Source organism: Tachysurus vachellii, chromosome 23, assembly GCF_030014155.1.
Source record: "Tachysurus vachellii isolate PV-2020 chromosome 23, HZAU_Pvac_v1, whole genome shotgun sequence".
In the NCBI taxonomy this organism is placed as follows: domain Eukaryota; kingdom Metazoa; phylum Chordata; class Actinopteri; order Siluriformes; family Bagridae; genus Tachysurus; species Tachysurus vachellii.
In genome coordinates, this window is record NC_083482.1 from 4338017 (window position 1) to 4360168 (window position 22152).

Sequence of the window (22152 nt, forward strand, 5' to 3'; positions counted from 1 at the left end):
CTTCCGTAGAATGACGTTGACACGCATGAACATCATGTGAAGAAGTGAGTCAGCTTTGCCCTGCCTCTTATTGCGTAGTATTGCTGTTAGGATGGGATACAAGCTCCAGCCTCTCTTCTCTCTTCCACCCCATCACCCCATCCCCTCCCTCTGTCTGCACACCCTGCCTGATGGTCTGGTTCACATTTAAAACCACATGTTGCTGCATGTGTGTGCATGAGGAGCGAATGAGAAGCTTTGCGCAGCAGCAGCTCGAGTGGGACGGGACAGGACAGATATGCCAGCCTTGCCTGTCTGCCACCAGTGTGCACATGGCTGTAGACTGGAAGATCTGAGCTCCATACTTGATCGTTCTGTCTTCTGCACACGCACACATATCCGGAAGAAGGCGGGGGTGCCATCTCTGAACACCCATGCCATATCCAGATTGTTCTTGAGTCATTGAAGCAAAAGAGGAAAGAAAGGGATTTCTCCTACGACTGGAGGAAAATTCAAAGCTCTCCCAGATGAGTGTGGCTTGTTTTTTGACTTGAGAGGAAACTCCATTTGGCTCGTGAGGAGTCTGCCCTCTCTGTAACAACTCTCCTCTTCTGAACAGTGGAACCATCTGACTTGTCTGTGTAAAACAGAGTGACCTTGAGTGTGTGTGTGTGTGTGTGTGTGTGTGTGTGTGTGTGTATGTGTATCTCTCTCTTTCTTCCTCTGTGTGTGGCCTTGGAAAACTTAAAGAACATCCCGCGTTCCGTTTATATGTGTATAAGGACTGGCACTTTGTAGTAAGCTATCTGTAGATTGGACTCCAGAGACCAAGAGACATACAACATGCAGACTCTGCTTTCCATTTGGCTTCACGTGCTGCTGCTTGCACATGTCAGACTACTGCTGCTAGCGACGGATGTCCTGGCTTCAATCAGAGTGAGTAACGTTTATAATTCTTACTCTTGCCTTAAGCCAACTATTGTGTACAATTAATACCTACACTCAGCATGGACGATTAATACTTAGTGGCTCTTTTCTTTTATCTTGTTAGAAATATTAGTAGTAGTAGTTCTCATAGATTTATTATTAGTATATTTGTATATGCAGACAATTTGAGCTCAAAATTAAAACTGACGATTGATCTCATGATCCGTAAAAACATGATTAGTGCATAGCAGGAGAAAAAGTAATACATACACTTACATACATAAAAAAGGCTTATTTATTTATGCATTTCAGACCCAGATCATTTGTAGGATTTTGTTTTATAATAGCCTAATCATACTGAAGAGTGCTGAAAATCTCTCAGGATAATTCACTGCTACTCAGATAGAGAATAGACAGAATTCATTCATTTTAGCCACATGTGGTCTACAGGGGCTCAGAGTCTGACAATAGACTGCTCAGTATGTCAAATCTCATTAATTTAAGATTATTGACTATTTTCATTTGTGTGAAAGTTAAAAGATATAAATAGCCTAATTAAGTGTTTAATGCTAATATAAGTGCCGAGACATATGGTAATCAAAAGAGAAGATTTTTAGTAATAGTCCTTAGACCTTGTCATAGAACCTTCCAGGGGATTTGGCTGTGGAGTTCTCAGGAAATTTGGAACAATATGGACGATTCACGATACGGTTAGTGGTAGTATTTCAAACAACCACAACACCAGATAAAATCCAAAAATCCAAACAAAATTGCCCATTCACACCTGCAGTAGATGTCCATGAACGAAGCAAATACACTTTGAATATGCAAATACACACTAACAAAGGTGCATTTGTAGTTGGTCTTTCGGTTTCTCCTTGTTCTGGGTCGCCACAGCGGATCATCTGGCCCACATATTTGATTTGGCGCAGGTTTTACGACGGATGCCTTTCCTGACGCAATCCTCCTAATTTTATCCGGGCTTGGTAGAGTCACTCAGACTTAGCTCTTCATTGGCTGAATTAGGCCTCTGCCCGGCAGTCGAACTTGGACCATGGCAATGAGCACAGGATTCTGCCGCTGGACCACTAGGAGGCTTAGCAAAGGTGCATTTATAGTCATAAAATAAAAACTGCACCTATTTGTGCAATAAGCCCTAATAGAGGCCCATTGGGGAAGGAATCATACTGCCTCATGCTCACAGTAAACATTTTGGTGGGTAGCATTTCTGTGTTTTTTACACCAATTTGTAAAACAAAGTGCTCTGATGCCATCCAGATCGGAACATTGTATAAACTCTAGTTTTTCTTCATGGTTTACTTATATTAGCTAAGCAAACTTTCAGTAGTTCAATAGGAGTATTTTGACAGTACTTTGAGTTTCTAAAATAGAAATGTTACTTAACAACACTTATATCTGCACCTTCTACATTCAGGCTTTGTTTTATTTTAGTTTAATACTGTAGCCACCAGCAAGGAGGATAAGGCTCAAGAATTGGGTTGAGGGTCACCTAAACCACTATCCCCACCACCACCACCACCACTACCGTAGTCTGCATAACAGAGTTTCTGTAGCTATCACAGAGCAATGGGTGTTCTTTAACGGATGCTGTTATCTATGCAAACCATCTCCCGGCAAACAGGTGCCAAAACAAATCAGGTTCACAAAACACCTTAAGATAAAAAATCGTACCACCAGCCACAGGCCATATTGATGGGCTTACTACCTGTCAGAACGTACTCCATTTGTATAATATATTTGTCTTGATTTTGCCCATCGGCTTCATATTTTATATCTCCAGAAGTAAAGTAAGTAAATTGAAGCTAGACATTACATAAAGCTACATATAGTGTAGTGTAGCTAAGGTCACTCACTACTTTATTCACTACTTATCTGTTAATAAATGTGAATGACCACACAAGTGTCTGGAATGTCTTTGTATGACATAGCACCTTTCACTGGTAGTAAATGGTCCAAATTAGTTTGGGCCTGTGGGCAATTAAAAGTGAAAAATCAAAAGTAATGGTCTTCACTCTTCTTTGAAACAACCCCTTATAAGATTGAATTTATGAAATCCTCTATACTTTATTTGGACAGAAATGGTTAGATGCTACTGACATTGTAAAGAAGAAACTTGCAAGAGTGTGTCTGTTATGTGTTATAAGGCAAGAAGGGCTGTTGGTTGTCCACGATTACCCCAAGTTTGAGTGCAGTGACATCACAAGATCACAAGATCTTGGCATGGAAATGCATCTCCAGGGATGTACTGTATAGTAGCTTAGTCTTGCAAAGTTTAAATTTCAGCTTATAGCTCTTATATATGAGATGTCATCAGACATGATGTCCCTAGAAACTGGAGTAACAATGATGGAACAAAAAATAAGCTCATGTGATAATGTGACCTCACAAAAGGGCATGAATTGGGAGAGCACCCAACACTGTAGCTTGTGGCACACCAGTTGAGAGTGCACAGAGAAGAGGATCATACCTGCCTGATCTGATGTCCTACTTGGTGCCCTAGCCTAAAAATGACCAAGGGATTACTATGGATAGTACCACATGGACATGTGAATGTTCTTCCTTGGATAGCCTATAGACCGCAGTTCCTAAGAACAGTTTACACTCAAGCTTCAATTGTTGAACAGTTGCTAATTTCAGATAGATAAATCCTACAGTATAGCTAGGATAATATGCTTAAGCTTGTATAAAGAGGTGTTAGCAGCTGGGAAATTGGACAGGAGAGACCAGTATGAATATCAATTCTTCTCTCTGCTGCACTTAATTCTGCCTAATTTACACAATCAATGCAGGGTGAGAAGCCTTTCTAGATTTAGAATATAGAAAATTATCTTCTCTGTCCCACTCCTTCACAAAATGAATCCTGGCATTGCCCACTTGGAATATGCATGTGCCATCAGGGATTAATAAAATCCATTGATGGAAAAACCTGGCCATTCCACATCAGTCAGCTGACCTTATTTTTAATAATGCATTGGACAGTTCTTAAATCAATTTTAGTGATTTATTTTTCAGCACTCTCCTTGTGTGCACTCTCCTATTTTTAATTTGATTCCAAAGCATTAGGTCTTGTTGGGAGTTTCCGGTATGCTGTTGTTAGTACCTCCCAAAAGTGGTCCAAGGACGTACAACCAGTAAACCTGGGTCATGGGTGCCCAAGGTTCACTGATGCATGTGGGGAGCAAAGGATACCCAGTCTGTTCCAATACCACAAAAGAGCTAGGCTAGGAAAGTTGTATCAGAACATACAATGCCTCGCGTATAGGGATGTGTGGCTGCAAACTGGTCAGCGTGCCCATGTCTGTCTTATAGAAGAGCTTATAATGAGCATGTGAGAGTTAGATCTGTACTAAGGAGCAATGGAAGTAGGTGACCTGGTTTGATGATCATATTTTTTTACATCATGTGGAATCCCAGGTGAATGTGGGTCATTTAAGTGGGCTAGAGATTGCACCAGAATGGACTATGGGAAGAAGACAAGCGAGTGAACCAGTGTATGCCCTGGGCAAACCTTACTTCCTGGCATTACATTGGTGCAGACCAAGTATACCCTGTCATGGCAACAATATTACCTAAAGGTAGTGTCCTCTTCCAGCAGGATAATGTGCCTTGACACACTGAACGAAATCGTTCATGCTTTGAGCAACATGACATATAATTCTAATTCCCCTAATCTGGATCTGGCCGAGTAAATATGTGGGATGCGCTGGACAAACATATCATATCCATGGAGGCTCCACCTCACGCATTATAGGACTTAAACGATCTTCTGTGCCAGATATCACAGCACACCTTCGGTGGTCTTGTGAAGTTCATACCTTGTTGGGTCAGAGTTATTCTGAGCACACAGCATTAAAACCAGCTGAAAATATTACGGCTGATCTGTCTATACTGTATGAGACCTTTACTTTCATGTCGCTACTATGCAACCAGATGGTTTTAATGCTTGCTAGCATGTTTACAAATGTATTAAGCAGATGTATGTGTGTTGAACCAAACTGTAGAGTTATGTGTATAATCTGTAACATATAGCCAGATGTCATATCTATTTAATGTCTCTGCTCTGTCAGTGAGGTGTATGTATGTAATACAGATGCCATGGAGAACTACCAGAAATGTTTGAAACACTCCCATATGATAATGCCAGGTCTCCACCTAAATTGAATTATATGAATATCACCCTTTTCTTTTTTCTTTTCTTCTCTTTGTTTATGCTTTGTTCTTTATCAATTTGTTTCCTTCTCTTCTATTCTTTCCCACCCCTCAAAACACAGCTGCTTCACCCATGACTTTCCGATCTCACAGATGCATGACAAGATTCTGTGCTTGATGTTCTCGTCCAAGTCAGATCCACCCAGCATATAGTAAACACGCTGGACGCCAGGCCATTATTGCTATTTGCTTTGAAGCTATTTCATTTGCAGGATATGGATTTTGCAGGTGGTGTCAGATTCAGTAGAGGTCTTGATGGTATTTTAGACACGGCTGTCAGTTTGGCTTTGGCAGTCATTGTGCTGTGTTTTGTTTTTGGCATGCCACTGGTGCACTCACATTTCAAGACTTTAATTGGAAGCTAAGTGTAGCTTTGTGCTGAGGTTTACTCTTGTTGTTGACCTTTTTAATTCCAACCTTGCAACTTATTTCTTCTTTAGTAAGAGTTTCTGTAACATTTTGTCATGTTGTGGAGTGCCAGTATGGCTGCAGTGTTTTTGACACCATGATCTGCAGCCAGCCCATCCATTCTTCAACCCTTATCCTCTAAATTTGAATTGTGCATCAGCTGTTTTCAATTATACTTTTTTCCCTTGGGCTTTCATTCAATATTCCAAATGACCACAGGTCTGCTCCTGCATGCGTCATTCAGTTTTAAAAAGCTTAAACATGCCTGTTTAAGACCCTTAAACCTACATTAATTAAGTTGCTGATTTGATCTAAAGATGTGAAATCATGATTGTCTGACTGGGATGTTTAAAATCTGTTGCTATTTGTTTTCTGGCTCTTGAATATCTGCATTTGTCAGCAAGTGGTCTGTTGTGATTTTGCGACTCAATTATTACTTAAATGTTTGGCTAATTTCTTAACTGCTGGTCAGTGAGTTAGTCCATTACTTTTCCCTGCACATCTGTACAGGTCCAAGGGGAAGGGAAATCTGTTCCACACACTGAGCTAATGGATTCATGTTCCAGCTGTTTAGGGTGGGCTGCTCTCAAAGGATGATCTGTGTGTTTGTGTCTTGTTCCAGATGCTGGTTTGTATAGGAAAGAGAAGGAGACAACTGTTTTGAGCAAGTCTAACTAATGACTGATGACAAAATAGATGCAGAAAAAGTTCACTGCTTGCTGCAATATAGATGTGACTTGTGATTGAAAATAAAATAATGTATTTTTTTAAGGGCCAGGCAGATGGTCTCAGGTTGTAGATACTGAAGTATTTCATATACAATATTTTAGATCTTGTTTGCAAACCCAAACTGGAAAAGAGCATTAGTCTACTATTAGTGTCTAGCATCTGAATGCTGACTCACTCACTCATCTTGGTCAGGGTTGCGGTGGATCCCAAGCCACTCCCAGGAACACTAGGAGATATGAATGCTGGTGAAAGAAATCAAAGTTTATTGTTGCATATACAATATTAAATGCCCATGCTTTTTTGGAATTGTGGGGGAAATATACATATATATATACATATATATATATATATATATATATATATATATATATATATATACATATATATATACATATATATAATGTATATATTACACAATCATACAAGTATTCTCCAGAAATATTAGCAAAAAGAATTATTTTAAGTATGTTAATTTGTCATAACCTACTTGCATTAGTCACAATAAAGGCCATCTTTTTAATGTATGTATTTATAAAACATATGTGGGTGAAATTGTGCTTGTTCTCCTTTTTGAATACATTAAACATGATTTTTGGTCTATTAAAATAATAATAATCTTTTCATTCCAAACCTACTGCTGCAAAAAAAGATAAAGCAACATAACAGCAATTCTATTTGCTTCTCCTGACCTCTTGTGGTAAGAATGAGCATGCGCCTCTTGAATTTGGTGGTAATAAGTTTTAAAGCCTGATTTCCCTTAGTTCTTCTTCTTAGTTATTATACAGTAATCATCTTTATGCAGGATATAAACCAGGAGAAGTGGGAGAAGGACATCAGGTCAGCAGCAAGCCTGGATGAGCTGCTCATGTTGACTGACTTCCCAGACTGGAAGCTGTGGAGGTGTCGTCTAAAGCTGAAGCATGTTGACTCGGCCTCCTTCCCAGAAATCCGTTCGGCCTCACTCGGATCGCACAGATTCACACGCTTTGCTGCTAACTCCTACAGCCTGGAGGTACTCAAAGGTAGCAGTACAAATATACAGATATAACCACAAACACATGCACACCATAAGTGAGGCCACACACACAAACGCAGATTAAACAAAAAACATTTGTCTGTAATTACTTGTATGTATAGTTACATATTAAAGGGAATTAAAAAAAAAACACACATATGTTATGAATGTACTGGGAAGGGAGTCAGTAGACTAACTGAAGGACCTAAGAAGAAATAAAAATTAGTTAATTGAATCATCAATAAAGCTGTCACAGTAATTTATTGATTTTATTTAAGTCTGTGCTGTTAAGAAATTGTCAGAGCACCATACTTAGCCACATGAAAAGAAAGAAATGACTTTGCGAAGTCAGCAAGATGAAAAACACCCCAAAGTGATGTTAAAAATAGCATCAGTCAACAATTTCTCCACACTTTCAGAACACAGGAAGAAAAAAGAAACCAACTTTTATCAAAAGAAAACAAAAAGAAAATAAATCAATGTATTTTATTTTTGTTTTCTTTTTATCAAAAGAAAACAAAAAGAAAATAAATCAATGTATTTTATTTTTATTACAAATCATTTATTATACATATTATACATTTATATACACTTTACATTGGGTAATATTCATTTTAACAATGTAGGCTGTATGTTTAGCTTTAACACTGGAAACCCTTCCAAATAGAGAAAAACCCTCTGTGTCCTAGCTTTATTTAAAGAATCTGTATCATTACTAATAAAGTATTATGTGCTTTGTTCTAGCCATTGATGAAGAGTGGCAGAAAACGCAGTGCATGCCCCGGGAGACCTGTGTGGATGTGGCTCAGGAGCTCAGCACTAGCAATGACATGTTCTTCAAACCTCCATGCGTCTCAGTCTTCAGATGTAGTGGCTGCTGCAACAAAGAAGGGGTCACGTGCCGCAACACTAGCACCACCTATGTTGATAAAATAGTACTGCTCTCTATTTCTCTCTTAACACTTCTAAAGTTTTGTGGCTTTTGTCAAATAAGTCATTGTTCTGCAATGGGGTTACAGCCTTGATTATATCAACAGCATATACAGTGAATATTAAAAAGTCCACATTCCCCTGGTGAAATTGTGGAATGTTTTTTAATGTAAAATAAATAAATAAAGAAAGAAACCAAGATAATTTTTTCCCACCTGTTTTATGCAAGAATAAAAAAGTAATAATATAGCAATCATAAAAATTAAGCTGGAAAACAAATACATATTTCAGTGAAAAACAAGACAAGCACATTTCTAAACTACGCTTTGTTGAAGCACCTTCTGCTTGTAATACAGCACTCTAAGAGTCTACTAACATGATTCAACTAAACATTATGGTTTGGCAATTTTATTCCGATCTCTCTTGCAAAAATCAGATTGTGAGGGGAGATAAATCCCGTGAAGAGCTCTCTTCAATTCATTACACGGGTTCTAGATATTTGGATCTCTGATTGAACATTTTCAAAATCTTCTTTGTCCGAAATCATTCTTGGTGACTTGGACTTGTGTTTTGGGTAATATTCATACTAAAAGGTGAACAGTTTCTTTATCTTCAGATGTCTAAAAGAGGCCTAAATATTTTTGTGTCTTAAGAGCAGCAGCCACATATCATGATGCTCCCACCACCACGCTTCACTGTGGACATGGGCAGGATCATTTTTGTGCCTAACATATCTTTTGGCATTATGCCCAAAAATCTGAGCTTGGTCTTTAGACCATAAGGCAAATGGTTTAGGGGTGATTTAGATGGACTTTTTTCCCAGGAGAAAGGGGAACTATGAAACAGGTGTAAATCTGATGCCACATGACCCCTTACACAAAAACCATGTGAAATATACATCATCCTAAATCATAAATACAGCTTCCTAATGGGGGATTATGGGATAGTGTCTAAGACATCTGAATGGAACCAATTGGCTAGCAATTGGCTAGGGTTTATTCAGCAACCTTCCATTAGGTGCATGAAGTGGAGTATTTGATCATGCATGAACAACAACTTTGATGTTTTGTGTCTAGCCTCCCTAGGCCTAAAGACTATAGACATGGAGATAATCTTTGTATGCACAGTATAGAAAGAATCAAGTCCGTGTTGAATTCCTCTGAAGGTTTCTTCCTCATATCATCTCAGGAAGTTTTTCCTTGCCGCCGTCGCTTTTGGCGTGTTCATTAGCGATAGGGATAGATATATAGTATTTTTAAATAAATTTTAAACTTAATTATTATATATATCTTTCTTTTTTTCTCTCTCTTCTGTTTCCATGCTTCCGTAAAGCTACTTTGAGACAATGGGAATTGTTTTAAGCGCTATACAAATACAGTAAACTGAATTTGAATTGCATACTTTAAAGTCCAAGATCAGGTTTTTTCATATACCTAATTAATAAATGTATAAGATTTTGTACAAAACTAATTTTTCAATTTTAATGGATACAAAATTCTTCATTAATGAATTAATTTTTCATTTTTTCATTCACAAAATTCTTCATTAGTTTAATTACTAAAATTAAACACTACCTACTACCATCTACATCATCTACCTACATCTTCATAAAAATACTATAAAGATCAGTAGACAGTAATAAACATAAATGTCAATATTTGGTGTGAAAAATTGCTTTTAACAAATTCATCAGTAGACTCATTTACACTTTGTACAGTTTTATAAGAAAATTGGAAATCACACGTGCTTTGCTTTTTGCCCCTGCTTCACTTTTTACATAATACAAAGTGTATAATGTACTATATTGTTTTCCTATTGTCACACAAGCCTTTTTCTGTAACATCTGGATTTTTTTCAATGGAAAAGTAATGTTTGGAAATCAAAAATGTTTTCTCATTGTTGCAGAAACCATTTTGCATTCAGTATTCTGCACATTACTGTAGATCATAAATAGCAAGTCTGTATTTGTAAGGATGATGAAAGGTATGATGGGTCAGCTTTGCCACCTGGGTCCCTGTTGTGAGCCTGAGCTATGGTAACTGCCTGTGTGGAGTTTTTTCATGTTCTTTTTCGGCTATACGTTCCCTTGTGGTTCCTCGATTTCCTCCCTGACACCTGCCAGTAGATGAATTGGCCATTCTAAATTTCTCATAAGGTGTGAACGGAGAAAATCCTTCGTGACCAGCATATTTAGATTTTTCAAACTGATAAAACGTTCTTATGTTATGACCAGCTTGGCATTTTAAGCAATAGTACTGTTGTCATTGGTAATTAATTGGATAATTGTATGATTGTATAATTGTTGCTGAATTTGTTCCTTTTAGCTTTTGAGTGTGGTTCCGTTTAAATACGGTCCTGAGCCGATGCTGATCAAAGTAGCTAACCATACAGAGTGCAAATGCCAGGAACCGCAGATGATTCGCAGACATGCTCTGACCCACAGGAAGAGCGGGTTAGTGCCGGCTTCATTATCTCAAATTAACAGTGTCACATTATATCAGTGGTGTCATTGTTTGAGTTTGATTTTTATTATAAATGTCCAACAAGAGATTCTAGAGATTTTACATAGGTCTATGGTCTGATATTTGGCCTAACATTCATATCTTAATTTGACAAATACACATGCCAAAGTAATAGTAAATGGATAGAGTAATCTCATAAAGACAGTCTGTTTCTGGAAGACATCTTCTAAATGTCTCCTAGACCAATAAAGGCTGTGAACATCCACAACCCAGCCCTTTATCGTCAGCAAAGTCACATGTGTGGTCTGCCAAGCTTCATCACTCACTGAACTCATTTGTGTGTGTATGTGTATGTGGTGTGTGTGCACAAATCAACCTACAGGTGTTTTCCAATACGCCAGTCAGAAGACTCCAGACGACTGTGTGACCGAGGGCTCATATGGGACTGTATGGAGGATCGGTGTGTACCGTATCCCTCTAGCAAACAAGGTCAGAAAAACATCCAGCTTATTTTTATTTGCGTTTTTATATTCAGCAGGAATTTCACTAGGTGTTGGTTAAAAGACATTCAGTTTATAGCTTGCTTTAGTAAATACTCTCACTCACTTTTGGGTTAGAAAATGCAATTTTTTTTAATTAATACAATTAATAAATTAGTATTTATTATAAAGATTATGTTCTGTGCCACCATCTGAAAACATACTGTACCTGTAGGCAGACTGGCTGTGAATAGGGGTGTGTATGATGCTCTGTGATAGACTGAAATCTCATCCAGAGTTCGGTGACTGACAATAAATGAATGAATGAATGTGTTCAGATCATTTTAATCCAAATAGAGAAATTTGCATGTCCATGTCACACCTAGTTATCTAGTATACACCTTTCTGATACATTTTTACAGAGGTTTCAATATGTTCTAAACTATTTCCTCAGCAGAAATGTTTTAATAATGTTATTGGTTGCCATTTTTTGCTGATTCTTTGCTTTTCCATTACCATCGTCATTATCCCTTCTTTATTTATCTGCGACCAACGTTTATGTACCAACTATGAAATCATTCTGTCTCTTTGTAAAATTAATGATCACCATTTATAGAAGTTATAGAAGGTTTCAGTTGCTTTATATGCATTTCCAGTAGTACTGGGGAAGTTCTGTTTTTTTCTCTCTGGACTATGAAACCGGTGTAAATCTGATGCCACATGACCCCTTACCAAAACCATGTGGAATATACATCATCCTAAATAATAAATACAGCTTCCTAATGGGAGATTATGGGACTGTGTCTAAGACATCTGAATGGAACCAATTGGCTAGCACTACCCAAAAAAATATGAGTTTTATTTATTGTTTCTCCTGCACTTATCTCTTTTTATGTCTCTCACCTGACATCACATGACGGTGATTATTCAGCAACCTTCCTTTAGGTACATGAAGTGATGTATTTGATCATGCATCTACATCATTCCTATTACTGTAGAGATTTGTTCCTTGACATCATACATTTAATACCCTAAACAAATCCAAAACAAATTCCGCATATTTACTCGTCATGATCATTCTAGATTAGAATAGCTAGATGGGGTTAGAGTAATGTAAGTGTCTTAACGTAATGTAAGGGTGTCATAATGCAAATTTAATTACTCATTTATATTCAGTTCAAGTTCAAATGTGCATTTTAATACAATTATAAACAGTTACCTTTAGTTTCCTCAAAGAAAAAAATTGCAATGTAAAATGTAATTAAGTTCTTTTCGAATCTACTTTTCAACAATCCCCAGAAACACTGATAAAATATTTGTGCAGTGATCTTCCTACAAATATGATTTAATTAACTGCTAAACTAAAACGCTCAGTCTGACCTTGTTTATCCTGAGTAAGCCGGCTGCTGAGCAATTTCAGCTTGAACATGAGTCCAACATAACAGCCAAATATATCATGTCAAATTGTAAAACAAGCCAATTACCACACCAGACTGGAGCTCAGATGAAATGAACCCGCTCTTATGATCTGTCTGACAAAAATGACCACCTCTCTGAATCACAGCAAGGAGAATGTTTCTGAGATTTGTCGAATTACTTTCCTTTAATTTCTCATTTATCCAACAGATTATGTCACATGTAGAACAAGATGGCATCCAGACCCTTGTTGAAAATTAACATGCTGTGGCCATCTTTTTGTCTTTGTCCTTCTGTTTTCCAGCTCTTATTAACTCCATTGATTGCAGCTGATGCTTCATCAGTTTCTGGCCATTGATCACCTGGCTAAGAAATTGGCAAAGCAAATAAAAATTCCTCCAACACCACTCATCAGAAAACACCAATTCACTGAACATGACACATTTGTGCTACCTAAAAAATCAGTCTTTGTTCTAGTAACACAATCCCCCGATCATACATCATACCCCCGATCATGTAGGTCTTCCACGGTGAACCCCACAATAACCCCCAGTATTTCGTAAAGCATTACAAAAATGTACATAAGCCATCAATGTCACACTAACTAGTCACATTCCTGATAATTAAAAAATCATCTGTTCATGATAACCATGCTGAGGTATTTAATGCAGCCAAATCTGCAGAGTTATATTCTCATCAGAAGTAGGATTATGCCCCGTGCCGTTCCACACCACTTCCCTCTGTCTCGCTCAGAAAAGGCTGGCAACAAAGGAATCTAGATATCTGGATCTAATCTGATCTTAAATACAGAACACTATATTGATTGGTGTACTGATTGCAAGATATTATCCACTGGGGAAATAGAAAAATGAAGCACTGCTAGTCAGGGTACTTTATAGCCATCTTCTGCTTTTTATTTATTTTTTTTATTTTTTATAGAAAGGGGAAAAAAGACTATAGTCTATGGCAGCAGCGCTTAATGACCTCAAGTCATTGAATATAAAATAATGTTGCTCACCACGGGAATTCACAGGGTGTCTGAACAGCCAGGAAGCCATTAGAGTAAAACTACATGTACCTCATTCTGTGTTACTATTTATAACATGATATGTGCAACATTTTAGACCCTTATGCCTTCTATGCACTCAACATGTAAGACCATTATACGTTCTATGCATTTTGTTTTACAATTTATAACATGATGTATGCTCAACATTTTAGACCCTTATACCTTCTATGCATTTTAGATTTTGCATTTGAGACCTTTATACCTTCTATGCACTCAACATATTGGACCCTTATACCTTCTATGCATTTTGTAGTAATTACTACATTAATCAATATGTTTCAGCTGGCAGCAAGTTATTTAACCCTAACTGATGCAGGGAAGCAAAGAAATCAGCTAAGGAGATCGCTGAAACTACTAAAATTAGGTAGAACTGCAGCATTAGCAAAACATGGAAGGATCGTTGTGAACCATCATCTTTGATGATATTGAACGATCATGGGTTTAGATCACTTGAGCTCAAATCAACATTAAAACTCACAGCTCTGTTTAATAATCAAAGTTAAAGCATTTCCACACACAATGTGAAGAGACCCCAAGGGATTCGGACTAAACCACTGTCTGTCTGTCTGTCTGTCTGTCTGTCTGTCTGCATGTCTGTCTGCATGTCTGTCTGCATGTCTGTCTGACTATCTATCTATCTATCTATCTATCTATCTATCTATCTATCTATCTATCTATCTATCTATCTATCTATCTATCTATCTGTGTAGACTTAAGAAAACCACTTATCAGGAAGACTTATTGGGGAAAAGGCTTCAGTTTGCTAAAAAGCATAAAGATTGGACTCTGGAGCAATAGAAAAAGGCTTTATGGTCTGTTGAGTCCAAATTTACACTGTTCCAGTGATGTGTGCATCAGGGTAACAAACGAGGCAGATAAAATCATGCACCTAGTGCCTACCGAACAAGCCTGTGATGGCAATAATATCTGGGACTGCTTCAGTGCAAAAAAGGCGGTTTAGCAACATATGTGTGTGATTTTTTTGGCCAGGCAGTGTATTTGTTCAACATATAGAAAAATAAATAATATAGAAAACATATAAAAACATATAAAAATAAAACCAGGGTGGACTATGGCCAGGGCACTATAATGACCTCAACACAGAAGAAATCTGTTTATTCCTAAAGCTGGAATAAAGCACGTTTTACAACGCTCTAGGATTGAGACGACTAATTATAGTATCGAGAATCTGTATTAAGCCCCCTTTACTCTTTAAACCCTTCTTTTAATCCTGGGTAGAGGAATGTTTTACGCTTGTAATTTAGAAGCAGGGTTAACAGTGCTTTTGCAGTTCGCCAGATGTCTCCAGTGTGTAACGATTCTGTGTTAGAATGGCACGGCTAGATACTTTGCATCAGACTTCCAGTCAGATATTTATAAGTCTGTGCCTAATATCACATGCTGTGTACACTCACAGACACCTCATGTGTTATGCAAATAGCAGCCACAGCTTACTTTCCATCCATCCTCTACACTGCTTTTACTATGTTGCAGGCAACCTGGCGTCTAACCCAAGTGACTCGGAGCACAAAGCAGTGTAGACCCTGGACAGGATGCCAGTCTATTGCAGGACACTATCACACACACACACACACACACACATACCGTTCACACACTACAGACAATCTAGAGATGCCAGTCAGCCTACAGTGCATGTCTTTGGACTGGGGAGGACACTGGGGTTACCTGAGAAAACTCCACGCACACATGGGCCATATAAGACGGAGGTGGGAATCAAACTAGTTGCAGCTTTTGAGGGAAATGTGCTTCATTTTAGCCTACACTGTGGTCCTATATGAACCATACTAGCTTCATAGCAAGGCAACAAATCATCTTTCTCAGGTCAGATCTTAACTTTTCCTGAGCCTTAAACCTAACCCATAACCTTCTTCAGCTCCATTCTAACCACTGCATCCATAAATCATGCACAGAGCTGGGTTTTGAATTACTGATCCAGTTTCATTTTTCACTTTACAGATTTCTCACTCAACTCTCTGTTACTGGGGCAAATCTAAAGTCTTGAAGTGTAACAAATAAGCAAAGAGCACTTTCTGCCTCTTCAGGAAGCAATTTACCCTCGTGGGCCCTCGTTCAAAAACCCCTGTACGCCTCATTACCATGTATAGTGGCTGTATATGCTTCAGAGAATTGCGTCGGAGCCATATGGTCATAGGGAGCACTCTAAAAAAGGAAATCTTGGAAAAAATGAGTTCCTGTTTGTTACGGCAGTTTTAGAATGATGCACATGTTCGGACTGTCTATTTATAAGCCTCACTGACCAGACAAACTTGTGTCGATAGTAACCACAGACACTCCCCACACTCTGTTCTCTCCATGGTTTGGCTTCTTATCTACCTACAGACCTGCTCAATGGACACAACAGTCCAATGCACTCAGCCACTCAAATCGGATTTCAGCAATCAATTTGTCAAGGTAAAGCAACAAGAATGTTTCCTATTGCAGGTTGCAATTAGTTATGCATACCATGCTCAGCTCAAGGCTTTGAAATCATCAGTCCATCCATTAATCCATCTATCATTTCATTGGAGGTTTCAAAAGCACAGAAGATAAACTTTGTAAGCTTGACTTATTCTACATTCAGTTCAATTCTATTTTATTCGTATAGTGCATTTTAACAATTTCCGTGGTGCCAATACAATTCTGCCGTGGTGAGAAAACATTTCTGAGACAACATGATGAAGAAACCTTGAGAAGGAAATAATGTTGTTTCTACAACTGTATATAGTTGAGTTATGTAAAAAGCCAGGAGCTTTTGAGCAATATGGATTATGTGTGACTCTAAACTTAAGGGCAAGTGAAAGTGTTGTGTACTTATTGAACTTTTGTTTACTCATTATGATGGTTAACGCTTTACTTCATTATCATTCTGCAGGGAAATGCACTTAACTTCTGAACAGAAGTGCAAATAACGATCATGTAAATATGACAATGGAGTTAAATAAGTGACCGTATTTACTGTATAAAACCTAGTTTTATGTAGCACCATGATCCTGGAGAAACGTTGTCTCATTTCACTATGTACTGCAACAGCTATATATGGTTGAAGTGACAATAAAAGCTTCTTGACTTGACTTGACTTGAAGTAAATTTCAGTATTATAGACACCATTTAAGATGCAAATGAAAAATAGTGAATTATAAATTAGGGGAAAATCTTGAAGGAGCATTTATTTGGTGATCATTGTTACGATTAGGTTTTGGTTTTTCAAACCAATCCTTGTCTCTGGTTTTTACTATTGCTTTTGATTATGCGCATATACAGTAGTTTGAGACCTTATTTGATTCATTCTTTGTAAATCCTTCAAGAAAGCTCATAACATGGAGCCCCACAGCTAGGATTCAAGTGTTTTTTTTTTAATGCATTTTCTTTTAAATGAAATACACTAAACTCTCAATGGCGATAGAAGGTATGAAAGTTTTTTTTTTTTAAAGTGCTCCTGTTTTCTTTTTAACATCAGTAGGAGGTGGTCAATGTCAAAGGGACCTAGTTGAAGATTTAACACTCTGTTCCACTTCTCTTTTAGCAGAATTTCCTTCCAAAACCAAGGCACAGGATTGTGAGATTGATGTTGAGAAATGTGAATGTATTCCCAAAGAGGTGACATCCACCCGGAAATATCCTTCATGCCCCTGCTCAACCAGGAGGAGGCAATTCAACCATACGTCATGCAGGTACTGTGGCAGTCATTTCCTCATGTCTATTTTTCTATTCATGAAGAAAAAGCTGTACATTCATGTAAACCTCAAAGTGAAGAGACTGCTAATAATTGCTGTAACAAACCATGTCCAAAGGACATCATTTAGGTTTATTAACTGCTCGAAATATTGATTTCTTTAAGTAACTGACAAATGAATGTAGCCTTTAATCGATTTTCCTCTTTCCAGCTGCAAGAGAAAGTAAATGCATTCACTCAAAGCAGGCACGAAGCCTCGGACAACCTGCTTCTGCCGTAGCTGCGGTCGAAGATGCACAATAATTTATTTACATCTTTATTTATAACACAGCTTTATACACACGAGTGGAACATTTAACCTCACTTTTCACACGTCTGTGTTAAATCAGAGCAATTCCAGTTACAATATATAAATAATATACTGGTTTTCTGAGCACTGAATATATTGAAATTGATTGAAATTGGTTCGTTCCATGCATGAGAAGCAAACTCTGGACTTGTGGTGCAGTATATGATATTTAAAAATCATTCATTACACTATTGACCTTTTCAGTACTGTAACCAGTGAGCATTTTCATATCGAGTCGCACAAAATGTGATGCTTATTTTGTATATTTAATACATTTATGTATTGAATGCGATTCAGAAAATGTTATTCAGTGTAATTAAAGACCTAAATGGAATATTGTATTATTAAATGACCATAGAATACACAACAATGTATCACCCTAGCCCAATGAAATTAAAATATTTTTATTGATCTGTTTTTAATGACGTATTTATGACTGAAAGATTCGGGAGTTACGGACCGGCATTTGTCGGTGACAGATGTGTAGAGGTTTTATGTTTAATGTTGATGTTTCTTGGTGGATTTTTCAGAATAATAAAGATCTTCATGTACATATATTTTACTGTTTCTGCTTACATAGTTCACTCTGTATTTTTAGCCCAACTTTTAATTCAATTAATAAAGCTAGAAAAGTGACACTGGTGTTTACTTACCCAAAGAATCCAGCACTGAAGTAGCAGTAGGCTTCAGTATTCAGTAGTATACCTTACAGCTACTTAAAGTTAAATATATCTACATCCGTGGCCAAAGGTTCAGATGAATCATTTTGAAGAATTATCTGAAGTCCCTCTTTGCCATAAAAAATAAACTTAATACCAAATATACACACCCACACACACACACCCCACACACACATATATATATTTATATTATTTTATATAATATATATATATATTACTTCCACTGTATTTCAGCCATACTAACAAAGCACCAGCTGACATCATGTCAGTGATTCTATCGTTAAAACAGGTGAGAGTGTTGACAAGGACAAGGATGGAGATCGCCCTGTCATGCTGATTAAGTTAGAATAACACATTAAAAGCTTTAAAAGGAGGGTGGTGCTTGAAATTATTATTCATCCTTAATGAAATGTATTGCTCATCATTGCTTCGCACAAAAAGGGGATTCACAGGCAAGGATATTGCTGCCAGTAAGATTGAACCTAAATCACCCTTTTATCGGATCATCAAGAACTTCAAGGTGGTTCAATTGTTGTGAAGAAGTCTTCAGGGCACCCAAGAAAGTCCAGAAAGCATCAGGGACACCACCAGTGCAGAGCTTGCTCAGGAGTGGCAGCAGGCAGCTGTGAGTACATCTGCATACACAGTGAGGTAAAGAAATTTGCAGGGTGGCCTGGTGTCAAGAAGGGCAGCAAAGAAATCACTTCTCTCCATGAAAAACATCAGGGACAGAATGATATTCTGCAAAAGGTAGAGGGACTGGACTTCTGATTGCTGGGCTAAAGTCTTGTCTGGAGAAGAGAAGGTCAGAGTTACCATAATACATAATAACTAACTGATTTGGGAAACAAAACATCAGAATTTTGGGTCCAGGGCCAGGAATCTCCCCAGGCCTTAATCCCATTGACAATTTGTGGTCAATCCTCAGTGTTTGGGCTGAAAATAAGATTGCACAAAAACTGCTGATGTGTAATACACTATACTCAATTAACCTCCTCCTCTAATAAAAGTTGTTTTTCTATTTTTTTATTTTACATGAACTTTAAATTATTTTATTTGAATTTTTAAATTATGAAATTATTTTGCAGCAAGAGACTGGAATACGCCACACGGAAAATGAAGTACATACAGTATACAAACACACCAATTATGCATGTAATATATATTAAAATAAAACATCACAAAATCAGAATCACAAGCGACCTTTTTCTATTAGCATGTGGGACAAAATAACATGTGGGACAATCTAAATGTATGCATTTAAATGTGATGCAATACAAAGAATGATTATGATGGGAATGAGATGTTAGAATGTTTTTTCCCAAATGCATTAGAAGAACCGCTTATTGTATATCTAATCTTTTTATATGTAAAAAAATTGTATCTCCAATTCAATGTGAAAGAGAGGGTGATCTTGTTGATTACCAATTTATGATTATTAGACTTCTAGCAAGTAGAACAGCAAAAGGTCAATAAGGAAAAGACCCCAAACAATTCAATAAGAAAGGTAATTCTATCTTCCCCTAATTAGTTATGATAAGGTGTCAAAGACTCCCATCAAAAACATAAACATAGCCAGAACATTTCTAAGAGGTCTACAAGAGACTGTTGACACCTATCACATGTTGGGGAAACATCGCCATAAGTCTTAGAAAGCCTTGCTTTAGTACAATACTGTTACAAAACTTCCAACCAAGCTTCTTCTGGTATTTCTTAACCCAGATCCCCCTCCAAAAGTAATTGTTAATCCCATCTTTGAATTAATCAGTTCATATTGTTAGGACATACCTCCATTTCTTCCATTATAGTCAGATTTACTTAAAGCCCGCCAGCTCATCCTACTGTCATGGCAACAACAGCATTCTGGTCTCCAATACTGTCTGATCAGAGTGCAGTTTACCTCTCAATATTGTCTGACCCAAAGAGTGAAGTTTCCGTCTCGTGAACTGAAGATTCACTATTAGAACATAGCACCTTGATCCTGAGGACTCAGTCCTCAGATATATGCTCAGGTAGAATGCTTTAATTTCCTGTTTTAGACCAAATAAAGTATATTGCTTAACAATTTCCCTGTAAAAAGCAACATAAACATGTTCTTAGAGGCAGAAAGGCGTAAGATTTGCACCTGCTATTTTAGAGAACATAATCTCTGTGCTTCACATATACAGCATTAATCAGTGTCTGTTCTAGCAATGTGAAGTTTGTGGTAATTATTCATATAGCAGACACTTTATATTTCAATTTATAGTGACTTACAAAAGAGGAAATACAAGTAAAGCTCAGGACAATGCAAGTTATGCTACCATAAGATTCTTAACTGAGCGCTAGAGGAGATTCTGCTGTACAAATTGAGGATGTACATTTCAACACTTGCTGGACAGTCAGTTCAAATGTTCTGGAAACGGACCTTTTGCCTCACTAAGACAGCACTACCAGGCATCAGTTGTTAATAGATTTCAGATTTTGGAAATTACCACAAACCTGATAAAGTTTTTTGAGTTAGAAAATGATGTTCCAGACAGCATTATCTCAAAAGTACTTCTGGTTGTTGTTCTTTCAGCTGCTCTACGTTCAGGGTCACCACAGTGTCACCACCACATATTTGAATTGACATATCTTTTACACAGGAATGCCTTTCCTGACAAAACCATCTCATTTTTTTCAGGCTTTGGACCAGCACTGAGAGTTAGCTGGTTAACTCCCTGGGCCATGGCAAAGAGAGCACAGAATCCTGCTGCTGGCCAACCAGGAGGGCACCTTAGGAGTCATTCCTTACATACAAATAAAATAAAAAAACTCAAGTTTTCTAACAGGCTTAGTTATTTTTTAAAAGCTACTGGTCACACAACTCCGCTTAACTATATACAGTTGTAGACATTAAATTAATCACACTCTCCAGTGTCACCCAGACGAGGATGAGGATTCCTGGAGTCTAGAAATGAAGATTCTCTTTTGAGTCTGGTTCGTCTCAAGGTATCTTTATAGTTGTTCTGACAGTCAGGGAAAAAAAAGTGTCTGAAAATGACTATATTAAGGTTAACACTCGACATGTTTTTGGATAAAGGAAGCGTTGTATTAGATCCATCACTATCCCAAGACTTGATTGATTGTCTCTCAGGGAAGATGAAGACAAAAAACCTAACCCCCCCCTTTTTTGTGACACTGGCTGTATACATCTGTGTCACATTTATATCTTGAGGAAATGATAGAATATACAGTATGTGAGTTATTCCATTTGAACAAGCTGCTACACAACCCCAAGGTTTTTTTTTTTGTTTTTGTTTTTACTTTTTTTACTTCTGGCTTCTGGATGAATTGTGGGACACATATCAACTTTGGGGATGTAGATTAAGAGTTATAATCTCCTTACTATTTGAAAAACCAAAAAAAAAAAAATGCATTAAATTTAATTCAACCATACTCATTTTTGCATTCACCAAACAATCTGCCTGATTCCCCCCCCCCTCCCCTTTTCTTTTTTTTTTTCCGAATCGCTCAGGTCAATCAAGTGCTTTGTTTCTTCCTTTTGTGACTGAATTGATTCTGATTGTTGTGTGACATGTTCAGGTGAGCTTGTTCCCTGCCAGGGCTTTCTTTTATTCTTCTGCTGTGATTGGAAATCAGCTATCATGCAGGGGCTGACCTTTCTCTGATGAGACCGAGTTGCTCATCATTGCTTCATCTTGGAGCTCTTTGCTTTTTAGAAGACATTGTCCAAAGGATTGGTGCACCATCGCTGTCGATTGAATCCATCGGGAGATACCATGAGACCATGACATCATGAC

At 37.6% G+C, this 22152-nt stretch overlaps 1 protein-coding gene across 2 annotated transcripts; it reads left to right on the forward strand.

Annotated features, from left to right (window-relative positions):
- Positions 1 to 127: 127 nt before the first annotated feature.
- vegfd (vascular endothelial growth factor D) lies at positions 128 to 18323 on the forward strand. Of its 2 annotated transcripts, none has more exons than XM_060859750.1 (7): positions 128 to 915; positions 7076 to 7295; positions 8033 to 8223; positions 10543 to 10670; positions 11063 to 11169; positions 17189 to 17336; positions 17550 to 18323. In XM_060859750.1, the coding sequence occupies exons 1-7, from the start codon at positions 823 to 825 to the stop codon at positions 17563 to 17565; spliced, it is 903 nt and encodes a 300-aa protein (XP_060715733.1). In that variant the 5' UTR covers positions 128 to 822; the 3' UTR covers positions 17566 to 18323. The 2 variants fall into 2 exon arrangements, with proteins under 2 accessions (XP_060715733.1, XP_060715734.1); XM_060859751.1 differs by having other exon boundaries at positions 130 to 915; positions 17192 to 17336.
- Positions 18324 to 22152: the final 3829 nt, after the last annotated feature.

Coding starts and splice junctions, on each gene's coding strand:
- vegfd (XM_060859750.1), top strand. CDS start 823: ATGCAGACTCTGCTTTCCATTTGGCTTCACGTGCTGCTGCTTGCACAT. Junction 916..7,075: donor ATGTCCTGGCTTCAATCAGA/GTGAGTAACGTT, acceptor ATCTTTATGCAG/GATATAAACCAGGAGAAGTG. Junction 11,170..17,188: donor GTATCCCTCTAGCAAACAAG/GTCAGAAAAACA, acceptor CTTCTCTTTTAG/CAGAATTTCCTTCCAAAACC.